The 17,572-nt window shown below is 37.7% G+C and overlaps 1 protein-coding gene across 1 annotated transcript in view; it reads left to right on the plus strand.

Moving 5' to 3' along the window:
• The window catches only part of DNAI3 (dynein axonemal intermediate chain 3), a 42,101-nt gene that overhangs the window by 13,438 nt on the left and 11,091 nt on the right, over positions 1 to 17,572 (plus strand). Inside the window, exons 3-17 of the mRNA XM_087960560.1 lie at positions 418 to 459; positions 1,549 to 1,730; positions 2,095 to 2,199; positions 2,671 to 2,811; positions 4,253 to 4,452; positions 5,175 to 5,291; positions 5,897 to 6,087; positions 7,096 to 7,220; positions 7,351 to 7,440; positions 9,688 to 9,771; positions 10,451 to 10,579; positions 11,889 to 11,962; positions 12,366 to 12,513; positions 14,665 to 14,752; positions 15,449 to 15,585. Coding sequence (XP_087816686.1) covers positions 418 to 459; positions 1,549 to 1,730; positions 2,095 to 2,199; positions 2,671 to 2,811; positions 4,253 to 4,452; positions 5,175 to 5,291; positions 5,897 to 6,087; positions 7,096 to 7,220; positions 7,351 to 7,440; positions 9,688 to 9,771; positions 10,451 to 10,579; positions 11,889 to 11,962; positions 12,366 to 12,513; positions 14,665 to 14,752; positions 15,449 to 15,585 — 1,853 coding nt within the window. The remainder of the gene's footprint in view (positions 1 to 417; positions 460 to 1,548; positions 1,731 to 2,094; positions 2,200 to 2,670; positions 2,812 to 4,252; positions 4,453 to 5,174; positions 5,292 to 5,896; positions 6,088 to 7,095; positions 7,221 to 7,350; positions 7,441 to 9,687; positions 9,772 to 10,450; positions 10,580 to 11,888; positions 11,963 to 12,365; positions 12,514 to 14,664; positions 14,753 to 15,448; positions 15,586 to 17,572) is intronic.

Here is a 17,572-nt window from a genome sequence, read left to right on the forward strand (position 1 = left end):
ATCATCACATCAAGATACTAGGCTACCTTCTGTGTAAGGAAAACTTAAAATGTTTGGAACTTTTTAGTTGTATGATGGAATGAGGGGGTAGATTGTTCCTGGTCTGGGATTAGAAATTTATAAAATCAAGATTGGAAGAAAGATTCTATTTCCTTTTCTGTCATAATACTCAAACTCATCAAATAAAATTCACTGACAAAATCAAATAATATTTCAGGTCAAAGACAGTACATAAAATACATGGTGATACCCTACTAGTTAAGCCTTGATAGGAATTTCAGCACATTAGCAGAAGATAATCCTCACCAGTAGCCTGCTAGTCCTGATAATTATCATTCATCAAGTGGATTGTACATAGAAATTGAAAACACAAAGCACACCCTACCTGATTCAGAAAACCCCTTTCTCTTATTTCAGTTAAAAAAGAAGAGGAACCTGATCTATCTGTGGCAAGCATGGGTAAGTTAAATACTAAAGAATAAATAAGTAGATAAAGTATGCACAGTTGTGCCAGCCATAAATGAAATGAATAATCAACAAAAATGTCTTCTATAGTCAACCTTAGTGGAGCTAAGCACAAATATCATAAAACTGCTTATCTTTGCCATAACATACAACAACCTAAAATAGCCCAAATAAATCTTGTTTTCACAAGAAGCTATTTATTTTTTAAGTTAATTCCAAAATCTTGCAGTAAAAGTCAATGTTACAAATTTAACTGGATCCTTGTCCCATTTATAATTTTCTTAGATCAAAATCTTATCTGACTTTTTGCTGTTTATTTCAAACTCTTTAAGTTCTTAAGGAGGTGGAGATAATATTTCTGAAGGAATGCAAAATCCATTAAGGAAAGAAAAATTACAACTCAATCCTGAAAAAAAGGATAGTGTCAGAAAGAAACCCCAAATATCTTCACTTTGTTTCCATTTGGTGTAAAAGGGACAGGGGAGAACTCTGGCTATAGTATTCCTGTAATACTAGTTTGGCCTACTTCAAAGGCTTGAAGTTTACTGAGACTGAAGTAACTCAATTGATGGTTTGATATCAAAATGTAGTTTTCTGTAGCCTGAGTCTCAGGACTAAGAGCCTCTTAGTTTAGTCAATATTTTCTAAAGAACATCCTCAGGCAGCTCTAGATTTTTATATGAAAAGAATCATCCAAGGGGAAGACAACATTTAGTTTACATTGAAGTTTATTATTTCCTTAATAACACAGTTACCCCAACACACTCACACTCACACTTCCCTACAATATAAAGTTTTTCTGGAATGTAAAACAAACCTCTTTTTTTTTCTTGGTGATTTACTCTTGTTTTACAATATCAGATGACTGGCCATAATTTCATTTTGATGTAACTTCATTGAAGGCAGGGTCCTACAAAATGTAGGGAAAGAGTATGTTGAGCTTATTGAGAAGTACACTATCATTTTAGAAAGTTTGTGACATCGTGGAACTTTGGAGTAAATACAGTAGGCACTCTCTTTCTCTGTCTCTTACACGCGCGCACACACACACATTCATTGAAGAAAATTTTGTATTTTTTTCAGGCCACCCAGAAATATTTCCCTTGGTCCTCACTGAAAAAACACAAGAAATATTTAATTGCTCTGCTGATGTAGATGTAACAGCTGAAAATCCTTACAAGCTCATTAAAAAGGAAGATATTATTAATGATATGAAGACAAGAGCTGCAATTTCTGACTTCCACCCTATCAAAAAAGTTATACTAGTAAGTTACCCTTCAAGGCATGCTGTAAGTGCAATTCTCCGTTGAAACTGGATGTGCTTGTCTATATTAGTTATCCTAGATGGCATTGGATTGGGTTTTTTGAGATCCTTGGATTAGAAATGGTCAGCCTAAATGTGTTGGTTAAAAAAACCACACCATATTGCAGAAGAGGATATATATCTCTGTTAATGCATGTGAAAAATATAAATTCAAAAGCCAAAAATGGTGGACTATTAAAACAATGGGTAGCAACTGACATAGGGTTGAGTTATAAATTCAGTCTCTCACCCTGTTCTCTTTTCTCAGTTCTATTTGGCTCATATTTTTTCTAATTACAAAAATCCACTTATCTATATTCATACAGGATTATCCTGGCGAAGAACTCCTGCTAGTCTTTGACAGAGAATTAAAATATGGACAACTCTTTCATCTTATTGCAACCGAAGAAGCTAAGGAAAACCTTTTAAATGTAAGAGATTGTTCAGTTATTTGGTATGTGCATGATATAGAGCCGTGATGGTGAACCTATGGCATGCGTGCTGGAAGTGGCCCAAGAGGTCACCCAGAAGAGCCCCACTGCACATGCGTGCCCACTGCCTGCCGAACAGCTAATTGTCGGGTATCTGGCATGCATGGCTTGAGTGCGCAGGAAATACACGCACATGTGCAGAGATGGCAGCGTGTGTGGGGGGTCATGTGCGCATGTGTAGTGGGCATGGGGGGATCCTCACGCATTGCCTTCTGAGTGCTGGCACGCAAGTGCGTGAGTGTGAGCACGTGCACAATTTTCGGCACAGGATCCCGAAAAGGTTAGCCACCACTGATATAGAGGGTAAAAATAGTCTTCTGAATAGAGAATAATATAATTGTCTTTACCTTTATTTATTTTTTTAAATCAATAAGTTAAATGTTAACACCCTTACTACTTTCCTCTCCATAGCCACCAGAGCCAGAGGAAGAGGAAGAAGTGAAAGAAGGGGTGCCTGAAGAAGTTTATAAACCTCCTGTGTGGAAACCTTGGGTTTCACTTGGAAGTGAAAAGGAAATTGAAGAAGAATCAGTCAGGGAATCAATAAGGAGGGTGAGAAGACTTAATTTTATTAAGCAAAATCTAAGGGAGTAACCTTGTAATACTCTGTAGAAGTAGATTCTAGCTGCAGTGGTACTTTGGTACTCAACTGCTTAGAAACTCGTCAAATTTGGTCGTCAATACATTTTGACATGAAAATTTTGTCCCTCATCAATTGTTAGTTTATTATAACTTATTAGTATTAGGAGCCTCTGTGGCGCAGTGGTTAGAGTGCAGTACTGCAAGCTACTCCTACTGCAATTTGGCAGATCAAATCCCACCAGGCTCAAGGTTGACTCAGCCTTCCATCCTTCCGAGGTGGGTAAAATGAGGACCCAAATTGTTGGGGGCAAAAGGTAAACCGCTTTGAGAGGGCGGTTTAGCACTATGTAAAGCACTATAAAGCGGTATATAAGTCTAAGTGCTATTGCTATTACCTGCCTACATTATTCCTTCTGGGAAAAATTTGGTACTCATTGTGCCTCCCAGAACCAATTAGCGATGAGTACTGAGGTGCCACTGTATTTATGAGAAAGCTTAATGAGCCTCTTGAACATTTCAACATGTTGGTTCCATAACAAACAAACTTTGAGGAAACTGGGAGAAAAGTCTATATGCATTTTTATCTACATTTGCATATTCCATTTTCTTTCTTTCTTTCTTTCTTTCTTTCTTTCTTTCTTTCTTTCTTTCTTTCTTTCTTTCTTTCTTTCTTTCTTTCTTTCTTTCTTTCTTTCTTTCTTTCTTTCTTTCTCTTTATCAAAAAAGAAAGAGAGAAACAGAGATCGAGAAAAAGAGAGAAGGAGGGAAGAAAAAAGACAGTACAGTACAGTATTTACCTAGGCAAATATGGATTACTGTTCATGCCATTTGTGGAATTGTTGTTCAATAATCAAAATTACAAAATTCATCTATGTTTCTTTGCATACTAATTTAGGAATATATAGTAGTCAATTAACTTCTGACAACTTTATTGACGGGAGTCAATAAACTTGCTGTTAATTGTATAGTGCATAACACAGGAAACAATGTGCAATATATTATTGCAGTTGGATTTTACTTCACAGAAAAAATATAAGAGTACCTTTATGATTGAAATGATTTTAAAGTACAAATAGCAAATATTTCTTCTGGTATATGGAGTATGTTGTCCTATATGATCTGAAAGTTCTGTTGTTCTATCCATGGGAGATAAGAAAAAAATTCATTGCAATTCTTTTTAAAATTCCCATCACATAATGTTATCTATCTGATCATATGGACCTATTGTAAAGTGACCCCTTATGTCTTTTGAGCTGTCCTATTAATGCATCATTTTAAATATAATACCAGATCATAAAGGAAGCACAAAAAAGGCCAAGTCATATAATGTAACCATCAGATCCTGACACCTAGGACTGACACTGCTCCAAAGCAATCCTTTCACTAAGAAATATTTGTATTGGATTTTCAGATTAAATATATGATTTCTCGGCCACACAAAGAATTTGGGATTCGGGTTAAATTCCAAAACAGAAATGCCACACTTGACAAACATGCCTATGTGGATTGTATGCCCTATCAAGATAAGAACTTCACCATTCGGCAGCTAGAGAAACATATTGGTGTTCAGGTAGTTCCAGAAGAAGAAAATACCGGAACTCAGACAAAATGGTATAAAATTCTTCATTTTTGTTTTAAAAAAGAGTGTCCTTTTTTGTGGGAGGAGGGGATTTTTTTGGGGGGGAAGAGAATAACAACTACTTTTTTTCACCTAGAAAGAATGTGTATGAGAGATTTCAGATATACTAATTTCATCTATATTCTGCCTTTTGTCTATGATAGAATTCAGAACAACGTAATGGAGTTCAGGTTGGCTGCCCATTCAGTGGTTACTGATCACACACAGATTTACCTAAATTAAGTAAGGTTGCTATATTATGTGAGTTCAGGGTCTGGCTCATGCCCAAGGAAATAGATAATGAGTCTTCATCTGGGGATTATGGAAATTGAAATCTAACCAATCAGAGGAGCATCAGTCCAATAGATTTTGTTGGATGAGTTATATGGCTCCTATATGCATTTAGCACTAAAACGAAAACCATGCTTTATAAACCACATATCATCTTAAACAAAAAGCAAACAAATGAACCCACAATTGATTGTGCTACAAAAAGATGGCGCCCATATTTCTCCCTCTTATTTGGTTAGATTGGCCTATGTTTCCTCAACCCTACAGCATCAACTAATACCGTGGAGTGATTTCCAAAATTCTGCAGAATTAGTAGATACTATAGAACAAACATCGTTTAAATTATGATATCTAGCCTTTAATGTTGGGAAGTCCTTTTTCTCCCATTCCCCATGTTTTAAACAGTGGAATTCATGTGCTTTAGGACCTATCCCAAAAATGCAACGACACAATATTACCCGAGAGAATTTACAGAATATGAAAAAGAGGTATACTTGTCATCGGAAGAGCTGAAAAACTTTATCGTGTCTGTGGCTTTACGGTTAGTATTGTGTTCCACTAATATAATGTGCTGAGATGCAGGCAATAATATACAAACAACCCCCCTACCCCAACCCCCCCCAAAAAACCCATCCACATTCTACACGGCTTTAGTGACAGATGCAACTTTTCAGAATTCATTCCTTGAATTTGAGCAGTGTCAGTTTCGCGTGATTTGCAGTTATTAAATTGATGAGACATCCCTTTTTTTAAAAAAAGGATCTCTACATAGCTCTGCCAATAAGCTGGCTGGGGAGAACCCTACTTCTGGTTTATGGTTTATGGTAAGCATTGATTGATTCAGACCCATTACTGATGACCATTTACTAGTGGAGTAATTAAAAGGGAAACACCAGGTTGCCTGCTCAGATGGGGACACACCTGGACCAGCTGCAGGCAATAACAGCCCAAAATAGTGAGGGCATTTGCAGGGTACCCACATGCTTGGCAGGGTGGCCTTACCCTGCAAATTTTCCTCAGAACCCATTGATGCCTAATGTAGATAATCCCTCAAGTATTTTAATTTCTCATTCTTTCTCTCCCTCCCTCCCTCTCTCTCTCTCTGTCTCTCTCTCTCTCTCATTCTCTCATTTTCCCCTGCCACAGAGTTGAAATAGCTCTACAACAAAATGAAATCATGAATGTTTTTTTCGATGACTGGAAAGCTCTTGCAGAAGAAGAAAGTGGTTTTGCAGGTAAATCTGATGTTACCATGAAGGAATATCAGTCCTTTACAGATCTGCATTATCTCAAGGACAGAACTGTTAGCTGCGTCTGCTGGCACCCGACCATTTATGGTAAGGTTTACAAAACAAAGGTTCATATTTACAACAATTGTGATGGGTATCTGGAAATCTTTAAAAGGTAGCGGCTCTTGTATTTTATCTATTCTGTTATCTGAAAAAGCAGTCAGGAAGCGCAGCAAGAAAAGCATTTGAAATATTTTAGTAGATAATTGATAATACTGTGGAATTGGAATCACCGTCCTAACTAGGGAGGAGTGTTGGCTGATTATGTGCACCTCTTCTAAAACATTTGATGAATACTGAGAGAAGTTGTGTAAAATCTGGAGAAAGCCTTTTCTAAAAGAGTGGAAACCTTTAAATTTGGGATGATCAGCAACTATAGTATTATAGCAATAATACTATTTTTGTTGTTTAAAAAAAATCAAGAAAAGAGAGAAAAGAGGTAAATGCAATAAACTTCCCAAAAATTAGTGTCTATGATTGAAAATCTTAGCACTGGCTCAAGTGGTTCACCAAGGATAACATCATATCCCCAAGCCTTTCAACTTTGACTATTGAACAATTGCAAAAAAGAGGGTGGGGGGGTGTAAGGAAATGCAATCTTCACCAACATAAATATTTTTCTATTCTACTATCCTGAATACCTACCTACCTGTCCGCCTACCTACATGTGTGTGTGTGTGTTTGTCTTTCCCTGAAAAGAAGACCTAGCCCGAAAATAAGTCCTAGCCTGATTTTTTTGGGGGGGTGGGCCTAATATAAGCCCTGCCCCCAAAATAAGCCCTAGTGAAGGGGGTGGGCATGGCCAGCACAGGAGGCAGCCCTTCCCTTCCCCAGTTACCTCATGGCTGCTTGGCTCCTTAATCATGGCCCGCAGATTGGTGGGCCGCGATGAAGGGGCTGAGCAGCCATGAGGTGACCATGCTTGCAGCCTCCTGCACCTCAAAAAAATTAAGACACCCCTGAAAAGAAACCCTAGCTGTTTTTTTTGAGGGATCAAAAGAAAATAAGACCGGGTCTTATTTTGGGGGAAACACAGTATATATTGTCTTCATTCAGGAATAATTGTTGTAGCAGTGACGGAGCGCCTCTCTTATGAGGAACGAGTAGCTCAGTCTGGGAAATTGCTCTTATGGAAAGCCCCAATTCTGTTCTGGAGTTTTGCTGACCCCATTCATCCTCAGGTATTCTCTGTTTTTAACGACTTGACTATTTCTGAACATTGTTTAACCAACAAAGATGCAATCCCTTTACTTTGTGAAAATTGTGTTCAAAATTGATAGAGCTCTTCCTCTCCCCCAATGTTACTTCTAGCTGATGCTGGAGTGCCCTGAAGATGTTTATTGCTTTGAGTTTTCTCCAAATGATCCCAATATCATTGTTGGAGGCTGTCTCAATGGACAGGTTAGCAATTAGATTTGCACACTTCTCTGTCTCTCTCTCTCTCTCTCTTTCTCTCTCTCTCATCCCTCCCACCCTCTCTCATCTTTAAAGTGAGCATTGAACTATATGTTTGTATGCATTGTGTATCTTTTCTGCATTGTGTAATAAATTATGGTCTCTCCCCCAATTTTTCCTAATAATGTTTAATGGCACATAAAAAAGATTGAGAGAATCTGGGCTGCAGATGACCAATCCTGCTCTCAATTTTCCAAAACACATGGTCCAGATAATAGATAAGAGACCTGTGAATGTCACTACTATATTTCCAAATCTGGAGTTCAATCTGCTACTTTTCAACTTTTATAACTTCTACCTTTGTGTTATATATTTGCATACTTACCTATGATGGGTTGGTCCGTGGCGGTGGGAGATTTGAAGAGCCGTCATTGGCCACGAGCCGCGAGCAGCCAGCTATAAAAAAGGCTGCCGTGGTTTCTCCGCGTTCAGATCCTAGAAGAAAATAAAAAGAGAAAAAAACTCAACTGGGTCTCGAGTATCTTTTCCCACAACGCAACACTGGCGACTAAGATGGGATACTGAGACAAAGGAGCCCAGTTGAGCACGTGGCAATGAGGACTGAGCGAGACGAAATGGCCGGGAACAACTCGCCACCCGCACCATTCAACCCAACAACTGAGGACTGGGAATCCTACATCAACCGATTCCTCATGTTGCACTCAACCACAACAGAAGCTGTTATTAGACAACTAAGGAAACTTTTTATGACACATGGATCGCCAGATTTAGTTGTATCCGACAACGGACCACAATTCACGGCAATAACATTTGAGGGGTTCCTGGCAGAACAAGGGATAAGGCATGCACTAACAGCGCCGGGATGTCCGGCTACGAACGGACGGGGGGAACGCATGGTCCATTACACAAAGGAAGCACTACACAAATTGGGACCTGGAGATATACAAGAAAAAATAGACAAACTACTAAGTATACAGCACATTACACCCAACACCACAACAAATAAAAGTCCAGCAGAATTATTAATGGGAAGGAAACTAAGATCAAAGCTAGACAGACTACACCCCACATATAGCCCAGAAAAGCCAGCAGACTCCTCCAGTAAGTGCCGCACATTCAAAACAGGGGACCTAGTGTATGCAAAGAACCTCACAGGGGAATCAGTGTGGATACCGGCAAAAATAACCCAAATAACAGGGCCCCAGTCATACAGGGTAGACACAGAGGACAGGAGGAGCTGGAGGAGACACATAGACCAAATCAGATCGAGGACCACACTGAGAAACACTAACAATCAGAAACACTAACACTACCCAACCAGAGAGGGGGGAGAACCTCCGCAAATAAAAGAATTGCCGCAAACATTAAGCAAAAACAACCAAACCAGAGAGGGGGGAGACCCCTCAAACACAAACAAAAGGGGAGGGGGAGACCCTCCACAAGTAAAAGAATTGACAAAACAAACCCTAACAACAACACAACAACCAATACTAACATTAGGCCCGATCGGAAATTGCAAACACGTACCTGAAACCATAGAAGAAAACAACTTGGGGACATTGGAGCAGGCTTTGAAGAACCATCAGGAAGCCTCTCCTGGCGGGAGCGGCCGAGCTGACTCATCCAGCCAGGAAAGGCCTGGCGGGAGCAACATGGCCGACTCTACCTTCCAAGAGGCCCCACGGAAAAGGATGGGAGAAACAGCAACCCTGTCCGAACAGGTCAGAGGCGAACTCACGACTGAGTTGCGCAGGTCCAGTCGGAACCATAAGAGCCCCGCCTACTTACGTGACTACGTAGTATAGGCGGGGCCCGGATTGGTTAGACTGGACCACATGGTGTTATATATTTGCATACTTACCTATGATGGGTTGGTCCGTGGCGGCAGGAGATTTGAAGAGCCGTCATTGGCCACGAACCGCGAGCAGCTGGCTATAAAAAAGGCTGCCGTGGTTTCTCCGTGTTCAGATCCTAGAAGAAAATAAAAAGAGAAAAAAGTCAACTGGGTCTCGAGTATCTTTTCCCACAATGCAACACTTTCTGATATTGAAACAAAAAAAAAATCCTTCCTTTCTATGCCTTCACATATAATCCTAGCATTGTACACAGGAAAAGCTAGAATTTGGGAATTTTAATAGTTTCATCATGGGGGGAATATTATGCAGAAGAAATGTGTTTTGAACACCTCTCCTGTACTAGATTGTCAAATCTGTTGTTCTGCTCCAATGCCAGGTTGTGTTGTGGGATATTTCAGAATATGAAGAAAGGTTAAAAAGTGCCAAATCAGGCACTACTACTGGCACAACAGTTAATGTGGTGAGTATTCCATACTTATTCTTCTTCCCTGCTGTCAATTACTCCTTACTTACTCCTAGATAAATAAATACCTGTATGTGAGTAAGTTTGGAAGGGTCTAAGTTTCCTACACCTCCTCCAATAGGGCTAAATAGATATTAGGAGTTTTCACTTGGACTTTCAAACAAACATTAAGTTTCACGTTCAGCCCAAAATTGGCTCAAAGCTTTGTTTTGACCGTAGCTCAGGTCAGAAAATCAAGGGTCAGGTCTATGGTACTATTGTTTAAACAAATCTCAGTTTGACACGACAGAAAAGTGTGGTTTATTTAAAACTGAATGTTTCAAACCTTATGTCTCCTGGACAGGAGAGGAAAGAGAGAAGGGATATTTGAGGCTTGAATATCTGTGCCCATGTTACAAGAAATAATGACTTTGTTATATTTGAGTGGCTCAGCCCTCCCCCTTCCCCCCAGCCAGTATATTTTCCTTATTTCTTCCCACTGATGATGGCATATGCATGATCCATTTCTGTGAATATTCGAAGATCCTTCTACTTTAAATAAAGGATTTATTTGTTTGTTTGTTTGTTTATTAAACTTACATGCCGTCTATCTTGCTTATAAGCTTAATTTTGGTTTTTTTAAAAGAATGATAGCTGGTTTCTTCTTAAGTATTAACAGGTCATGTTCAATTTTTAGCCCAGTTTCATACTGGAACAACAAATGGGGAAGGAGCCACACTTGGCGAGGTACTGTGCAGTCTCATCTATAGAATATGGCCATAAATCTATAATAACGGATATACACTGGCTGCCAGATTTTTTTGAGGTAAGATTCAAATATGACTCTTTTCTCGTGAGCCATTAAGGGGGGGGGGGAATCCAGTCACCACCAGACTTGTTCAGTCTTCTTACTTCAAGAGGTGGCTATTGTGAAAGCAAAATGAGCGAAGATCCAGCTACGTGTCGTTTTGAGGCAGTATTGGATGTAAATGTAGTCTATATGCATATTTTTCGTAGAATATTTAACGGGGTTTGCAAATCATGGGTTATGACCCCCTATCATGAGCAACTTGGAGGTGTGTCATATAAAAAGTGCAAGCCCTGTTGGACTTGTGCAGGAAATGGGCTATCAAAATGTGGTCTTGATTTGTTTGGTTAAGCCTAAGCTAGTTTTGAGAAAAGCTTAAAAGAATGGTACATTCACGGTGGCAGTGTTTGGCTATTTTTCTTTAGTTTTATGGGGTGTGATTTTTCACAAACTACTTATCACTATGGGAGTCCCAGAGAATTCTTAGATTGCTGTACTAGAAGAGGTCAGAGGAACCTAACATTAGTTCCACAAACAGTGATGGAAACTCCCTTTGTATCTTCAAAATCATCACTAGCTCAACCCTCCTCCAAACAACTTCCATAGGTTTTGAGATAACCAGACAACATAGTATTCTCTCTGCTTCTTCAGATTCTTGAAACAAAAGTTGGGCTATAAACCTAACAAATAAATACTTAAAATACAGTCTCTGTGTCTCAATTTGCAATAAATAACAACCCCAGCATTATTTATTCTTGTGGAATCTAAGGGCTGATTCACAAGAACATTTCTTTCATATGGTGTGCAAGAAATTTTGTGGAAGAAAAATTACATATGCATAACTTCAGAAAAATATTGTAAAGCATTTGGAGGGTTTTCATTTGTGCTCAACTACAGTGCTCATTATTATATGCAGTATGTTCACTTTTTATTTTCTAAACTGGAAATTGATGTTACATTTATTGTACTTTCTACTAAAGTAAGTGTATCAGTGAACCAAGAACAACTGGCTATTTAACAAATTAGTAAGCCTGTTACAAAACTGGTGTTTCTAAATATGGTCAATGAACATGAACGTTTCTAGAATATCTGTGTACGGATTTCTACTTTCTTTTAATTGGAAATATTGTGCAACCTTGAATAAACCTGGGAGAATGTAACACTGGCTAAAAAAAAACCCAAAAACAATTTCCACATTTGGCCACTGCCTCCTCCAACTTCTGAGTTTGCCCATCCTGGAACATCTATTTGTTTGTAGTATTTTTTAATTATTATTGTTATTCTCCTGTTTCTAATATGAAATGGTATTTTACTTAATCTTTCTTAGGTCAACAGGATGGGTACTGTTTTTGAAAATAGAGCTGGAATTTGTGTGCAGCTGATGACCTGTTCACCAGACTGGTAATATTTTATTCAAAAATTTATTATATCAAGATGCAGTTATATGTTTGTGTGTTCCCTCCCCCTGTTAGTTCTTATGTGCCCAAATTAGCAAAAAATATTCTAGATTCTTATATGACCTTTTCCAGTGATTCATTCAGGGAGGCATGATTTAAATATATCTTTAAACCAGGATTGTAACTTATCAAATCATGATGTCAAAATTGGGAGGCAGAATATAAATAATCTCTGTTATTTCTTTGATTTCAGAACCCTTTTCTTGTTTTTTTTCATATTTTCCCCAGTCCATTATCACTTTGTGTGTTAAGCAGATACCAATTCCAATTAAAATACTCAGACTTAGTTTTGATACAAAAGTCAACCTTTCACTCTTTCGGTTTTATTGTTATTCCCATCTATCTAGCACAATATATGTTTGGGATCTCCGAACTTACAGGCCTGCCTTACAACCTTCACTTGAGAAGAAAAAGGAAGAGGGTATTATTATTGTTCCACCTGATGTGCCCACCACCTTCAAACACCTTGACCTTGCCTGGAAACCTATCATAAAGGTACAGCACAAACATGCAGAGAACTTTAAAGAATGACTAAGATGGAGGGAAGATGCATCATTTCAACCCAATTTTTAGTCTTCTCATCTCCTCTCCCAAAAGATGAAATTTGGTTCAGATAGGAGTATCTTGAAACATTGCTACAAATGGAAGATCATGTGTGATCTCCATATGCCAGAATCTGAGAAGCTGGATCTTACTTCCCCAAAGGCATCGAGAAAGAGAAGGCAATGCAAGTTTTGTCTTTAAAAAAAAATGGAAATTGCCAGATAGTATGGATCATTTTTATAAAGCAATTAAGGGGAGAACAGGTTGTCCAGATAATTGTTTTTTGACAATTTTAATTAGAACCAAATTGAAAAAAAACTTAATGGAAAAAATTCAACTACTCCCAAATTGGAATGATCTCCATGCATATCACCAGACATTCAACTTAGTAGATATATGAAAATATTTTAATTTAATTGTCAATTTAAAATATGCAGAAAGATACATTTTCTATCTACTCCACATGGCACTAGACTAGATTATTCTTCAATATCTCAATTGATGGGTATTTTGTTTGAAAAATGCAGCATTTTTTTCATTTTGAATTGTGATTGTCCAATAGGAAAAGGGGAGGGGAAATTCCTATTATTGGAAGTGGTGTTTTAGCCCTCCTTTTTTGGAAAATTTCTTGACAATTCCACATTGCAGCCTCAAACTACTTCTGCCCCGTGTTTGTGCTAGATGAATTCTAAGCCAGTTTAAGAAAAAAAAATGTCCTGCTTGGGGTACTGTGGTGGTGCTATTCTCAGGCACAAAGGATCAAGACCACAGAATAAGCACTAATTAAACTGATTTATTGCTCATGCCTATGCATAAGAATCTGGTCAACAAATCATCAGCACTAGATTGGTGCTAGGGTTAACAGAATTCACGAGGGGTTGAATTATTTATAGGAATATAATGACTCCAGGCTGATTCCTCTCTTGACACCGCCCTTAGGCTCAGCCTATCCTATTACAGATATACAAGTATTCAGTCTGGACAACCAACCCCTGTAGTCCTCATTGGACAGTTCCTCTGATGCTGTTCCTCCTACCTTCCATGCCAAGACAGCAACTAGAAAGCTAAATGTTGTTTATAAAATTAAAGTACCAACATGCCAACGGGTATACACCCAGAAATCAGCTTTAAAATAAACATTTTTTCTTGTATTTCCCCAAATTTGATCCCTAATCTCTACTACAGCTAGAATGAATTTCATTCTAGTATAGCAGTTATAACCTTTATCTAATATAAAGGGAGCTATGAATTCAAAAAATACATTTGGGGTTGGGTTTCTTTCATCCCTATTATTCTTTCTTTGGGTTATCCTGTCCACTTCTTTTTTAAAGCAATTAGTTCACTGATGATGAAGTTAAAACCAGCCCACCAGAATAAAGTTAATCATTAAAAAATCTTGTACCATGTTTAATGAGCTCCTTAAATAATGTTTCAAGAAGATTAGATAACCTGTTTTGTGTGTTGGTATTGCAAGAGAGTTCTGTAACTCATATGGCTTGGTCATGCCCATTCATGATTCTTTTTCAGTGTCAAGTTATTACCTATGTTAAAGCTTTATTTGTTTTGTTGAATGTAAGTTCATGCCTTTCTTTCAAAGCCAATAATATTTTTATGTGAGTTATATAATACATATATATTTGTGACCTTTAACTAATGTGAAATATCTTTTTTTTTTAATTAACAGTACTATAATATCTTTAAATGCAATGTACCAAAAATAGCTTTATCTTAACAGGAAATAGCCAAACTTTATTTAAAAAAATAATAATACTGATACTGATCTTAGAAGATTTAATAGCATTAAATTCTTCTGAGTTTGTCATTTCATATTGTTTTAAAATGTATTGTTAAAAATGGAAACAAATCAAACAGTCAGATGCTAATTACAAAATCAATTAATAGTGTGTCTATGATTATTATGCATTAGGAACCATAAATTATCTTATATAATATTGGTTGGTTTATATTCTATATTTGCTACCCAAAGAGGACTGTGCTAGTATAAATAGGTTTCTGGCATTGTTTGTTCAACGAACACATCTCTCTCCCCCCCCCTCCCCATTATACATCTTGTTAAATGCCTTTTCTAAAATCCTAAACCAGATCAATCTGCCCAAGGCAGATACAAGTGCTGAATATAGTCCAATAAGATTTAGCTTCAGAGAAGAGCACTATCACACCAAAATTCAAGGTAAGCAATTTTTATGTTTTGGGGAAATTAGCAGTAGATAAGGAGCAGATTAAGAGACTGCATAGTCCTGAGTTGGATCAGAGAGTGGGAAATTGATTCAGAATAGCCATACCCTAGCATCTTTCAGGGTATATTTAGTAATTAAATGCTTATAGCTTGAGTTTGGCAAGATTCCTTCCACTAGGTCTAAGCAAATGAAGGACTGAACTCGATTGAATCGTGATTATGATTATTGATTATCTCATTCATCTTATATCTAGTAGATAATATTAAGTATAGTTTACATTCCTAGAGTTTATATCTAATGGTCAATTATGGTACCACACCCAGAATCATTAATTGTATGCTGCCCAGAATCACCTACTCCAGAGATAGGTAGCTGTAAAAATTTGATAAATAAATACAGTACATAATGCAAAAATATTTTATAACTTTTCTAAACTGAAGATCGTGAAGTTTCCTCCTTTCTGATCTCTGTCAGGCAAAACTTGTCAGCTTCCCTGAAACATTCAGTTAATAAGCCCTCAGTTCATGCAGAGCTATTTATGTAGTTGATAAGAAAGTTAATCAGTTTCCTATTTGCCTGTCATTTTTAAAACATCTCTCGTCCTCCAGTCATCTAACCTGTTTTGATGAATGAGACAAATAATTGATTATGTAAGTTTTACTCACAATCTTACTCCAATTCTTTTGTAGACAAAACAGCCGTCCCAAATAAACAAAGCAAAGAGGAACCCATAGAAAAAATTCCATATGCAGAGATCCAGGGCACAACAATGAAACCTCTTAAGCTGCTGGAAAATATAAATACCAGCTTTTTTGTTGGAACTGAGGTAAGTTTTTCTTTGGGGTGCAAATTGATTGCTTAACTTCAGAAAGATGGGAGAACTGGAGAATACTGCACAGAATAGTTGTAAGCTGATCAATGAATTCCTATTACAAAACAGAATCATTAGAAAAATTAGTTATTGTGAATCTATTTACAAAGGGCCATATATGGGTATAATTACCATTGCTAGAATTCAGCACGGGGCTAGATTCTATTTGGCTGGGTTTTTTTCTTCTTATATAAAGAGGAGTTGTGTTCAATAGCACAGCTCAAAAAAGTTAGCCTGAATAAAAATAATTGCTACCAGTGTAATACTATTGGAAAAATCTAAGGCAAATGATGTTGTTACTGAGCTTATAAAAGAACTCCCGTTTAAGACATACATTTATTGAGAAAGCATCAACAAATACACAAATTATCAATTAGACAAAATGATGGTTCATTTGGACTTTTCTGGTTAGGCCTGTACAATTGGTTTTTATGAGTAGTCACTACATCATCATCATCATTATTATTATTATTATTATTATTATTATTATTATTATTATTATTATTATTATTATTATTATTATTATTATTATTATTACCTTTATTGTCAGGGTACAACATGTGTACAATTTTATTTTATTATTATTTTCCGTTCAGAAGTCTGACAGCCCACTAAGGATCAGCTTGTCACACTGAATCTTATTCACATATTTCACATGAAAAACCCTGGGGCAGTATTGTTTTAGATCAATCAGATCTGATTCTTATAGTCATTCCACATGGAACCTTTGCAATGTTTAAGATCAATTCTGCATCTCCCCATTCTCATTATTTTGGTTGGGTCTGAGAGTTGGGTTGATCTACTGAAGATGTTGTCACTGTGTGTAAAATTGCAGCAATGTTTTTTTAAGCACTCAAGTGCCGTTGTGCGGTCTGTTCACCCTCTCACCTGATGCCCAGAATTACTTCTAGCCACCTAGAGTTGCTTCTAGATAAGATGGGCAGTACATAAATGTAATAAATAAGTAAAATTTTAAAAAATACAAGCCTTTTTATGTGCATGATATATGGCACTTGGTCATAACTAAACTGATGATGTGGGAGCTTCCACAGCCCCATACAAAATACATGGCCACACTGATGAGCAGGGTATGTTCAGGGGTGGGATACGACAGGGTTAACTACCACTTCGGGATTTACGAGCTTCCCTGCAGGCTGCGAGCCACGCACCTGTAAATCATCATCAGCAGTTGCCTGCAAAGAAGCAGCCTTTGAAACAGCCCTCTTTTCTTGCTTTTCTAACTGCAGCTGTGCCTCGTTTGGCAGCTGAAGTTGAAAAATCAGGAAATAAAGAGCCCGGGCGGGTAGGTGGGCAAAAACATCAGCAGACATAGAACCGGTTCTATGTCTGCTGCTCTTCAGAGCTACCGGTTCTACAGAGGTGGACAGAACCGGTAGAAACCCACCCCTGGGTATGTTTGAAGATGGCAATTCACGTGGATCACCTCATAAGCTGTAGACAGCAAGAGTGTTCTTCTGCACACCCCATCACTCAGCTCATATTTACTCTGCTCCCTGCTCCCATTTGTGACTACTACCATTTCCAGTAACCAACAACTGAAGGAAAACGGCTGAATTTTAGTAAGGCAATTTCTGACACTTCTTGGGAGTGGGCAGGGGATTCCCCACTTTGATCTGTCAAGACAGATGTCTTTGTAACAGCTATGGTTTCACTCTCTCTTTCTGAAATACCTTTGCTGCTTTTTGAAACCTGGCCTCTCTCATAGGAAACCTAATTTTAGTTTACTTTAGTTAGCCTAGTGTAATTAGTCTACTATTAATTTAGTAAACTAGATTAGATAGTTGGAATTCCATCAGTAGGCCTTCTGCATGAAAACAGAGACTAGCCATGCTAATTGTATTTATTGTGTGTAATTATAAGAAATATCGTGCAAACATTTTGTGAGTATTCAAGTTTAAAAGCCTTTATTCTGAGCATCAAA

The sequence above is a fragment of the Notechis scutatus genome, chromosome 3, assembly GCF_049901735.1.
Source record: "Notechis scutatus isolate UNSWTSFEM ecotype Mainland chromosome 3, rNotScu1.2, whole genome shotgun sequence".
Lineage (NCBI taxonomy): Eukaryota > Metazoa > Chordata > Lepidosauria > Squamata > Elapidae > Notechis > Notechis scutatus.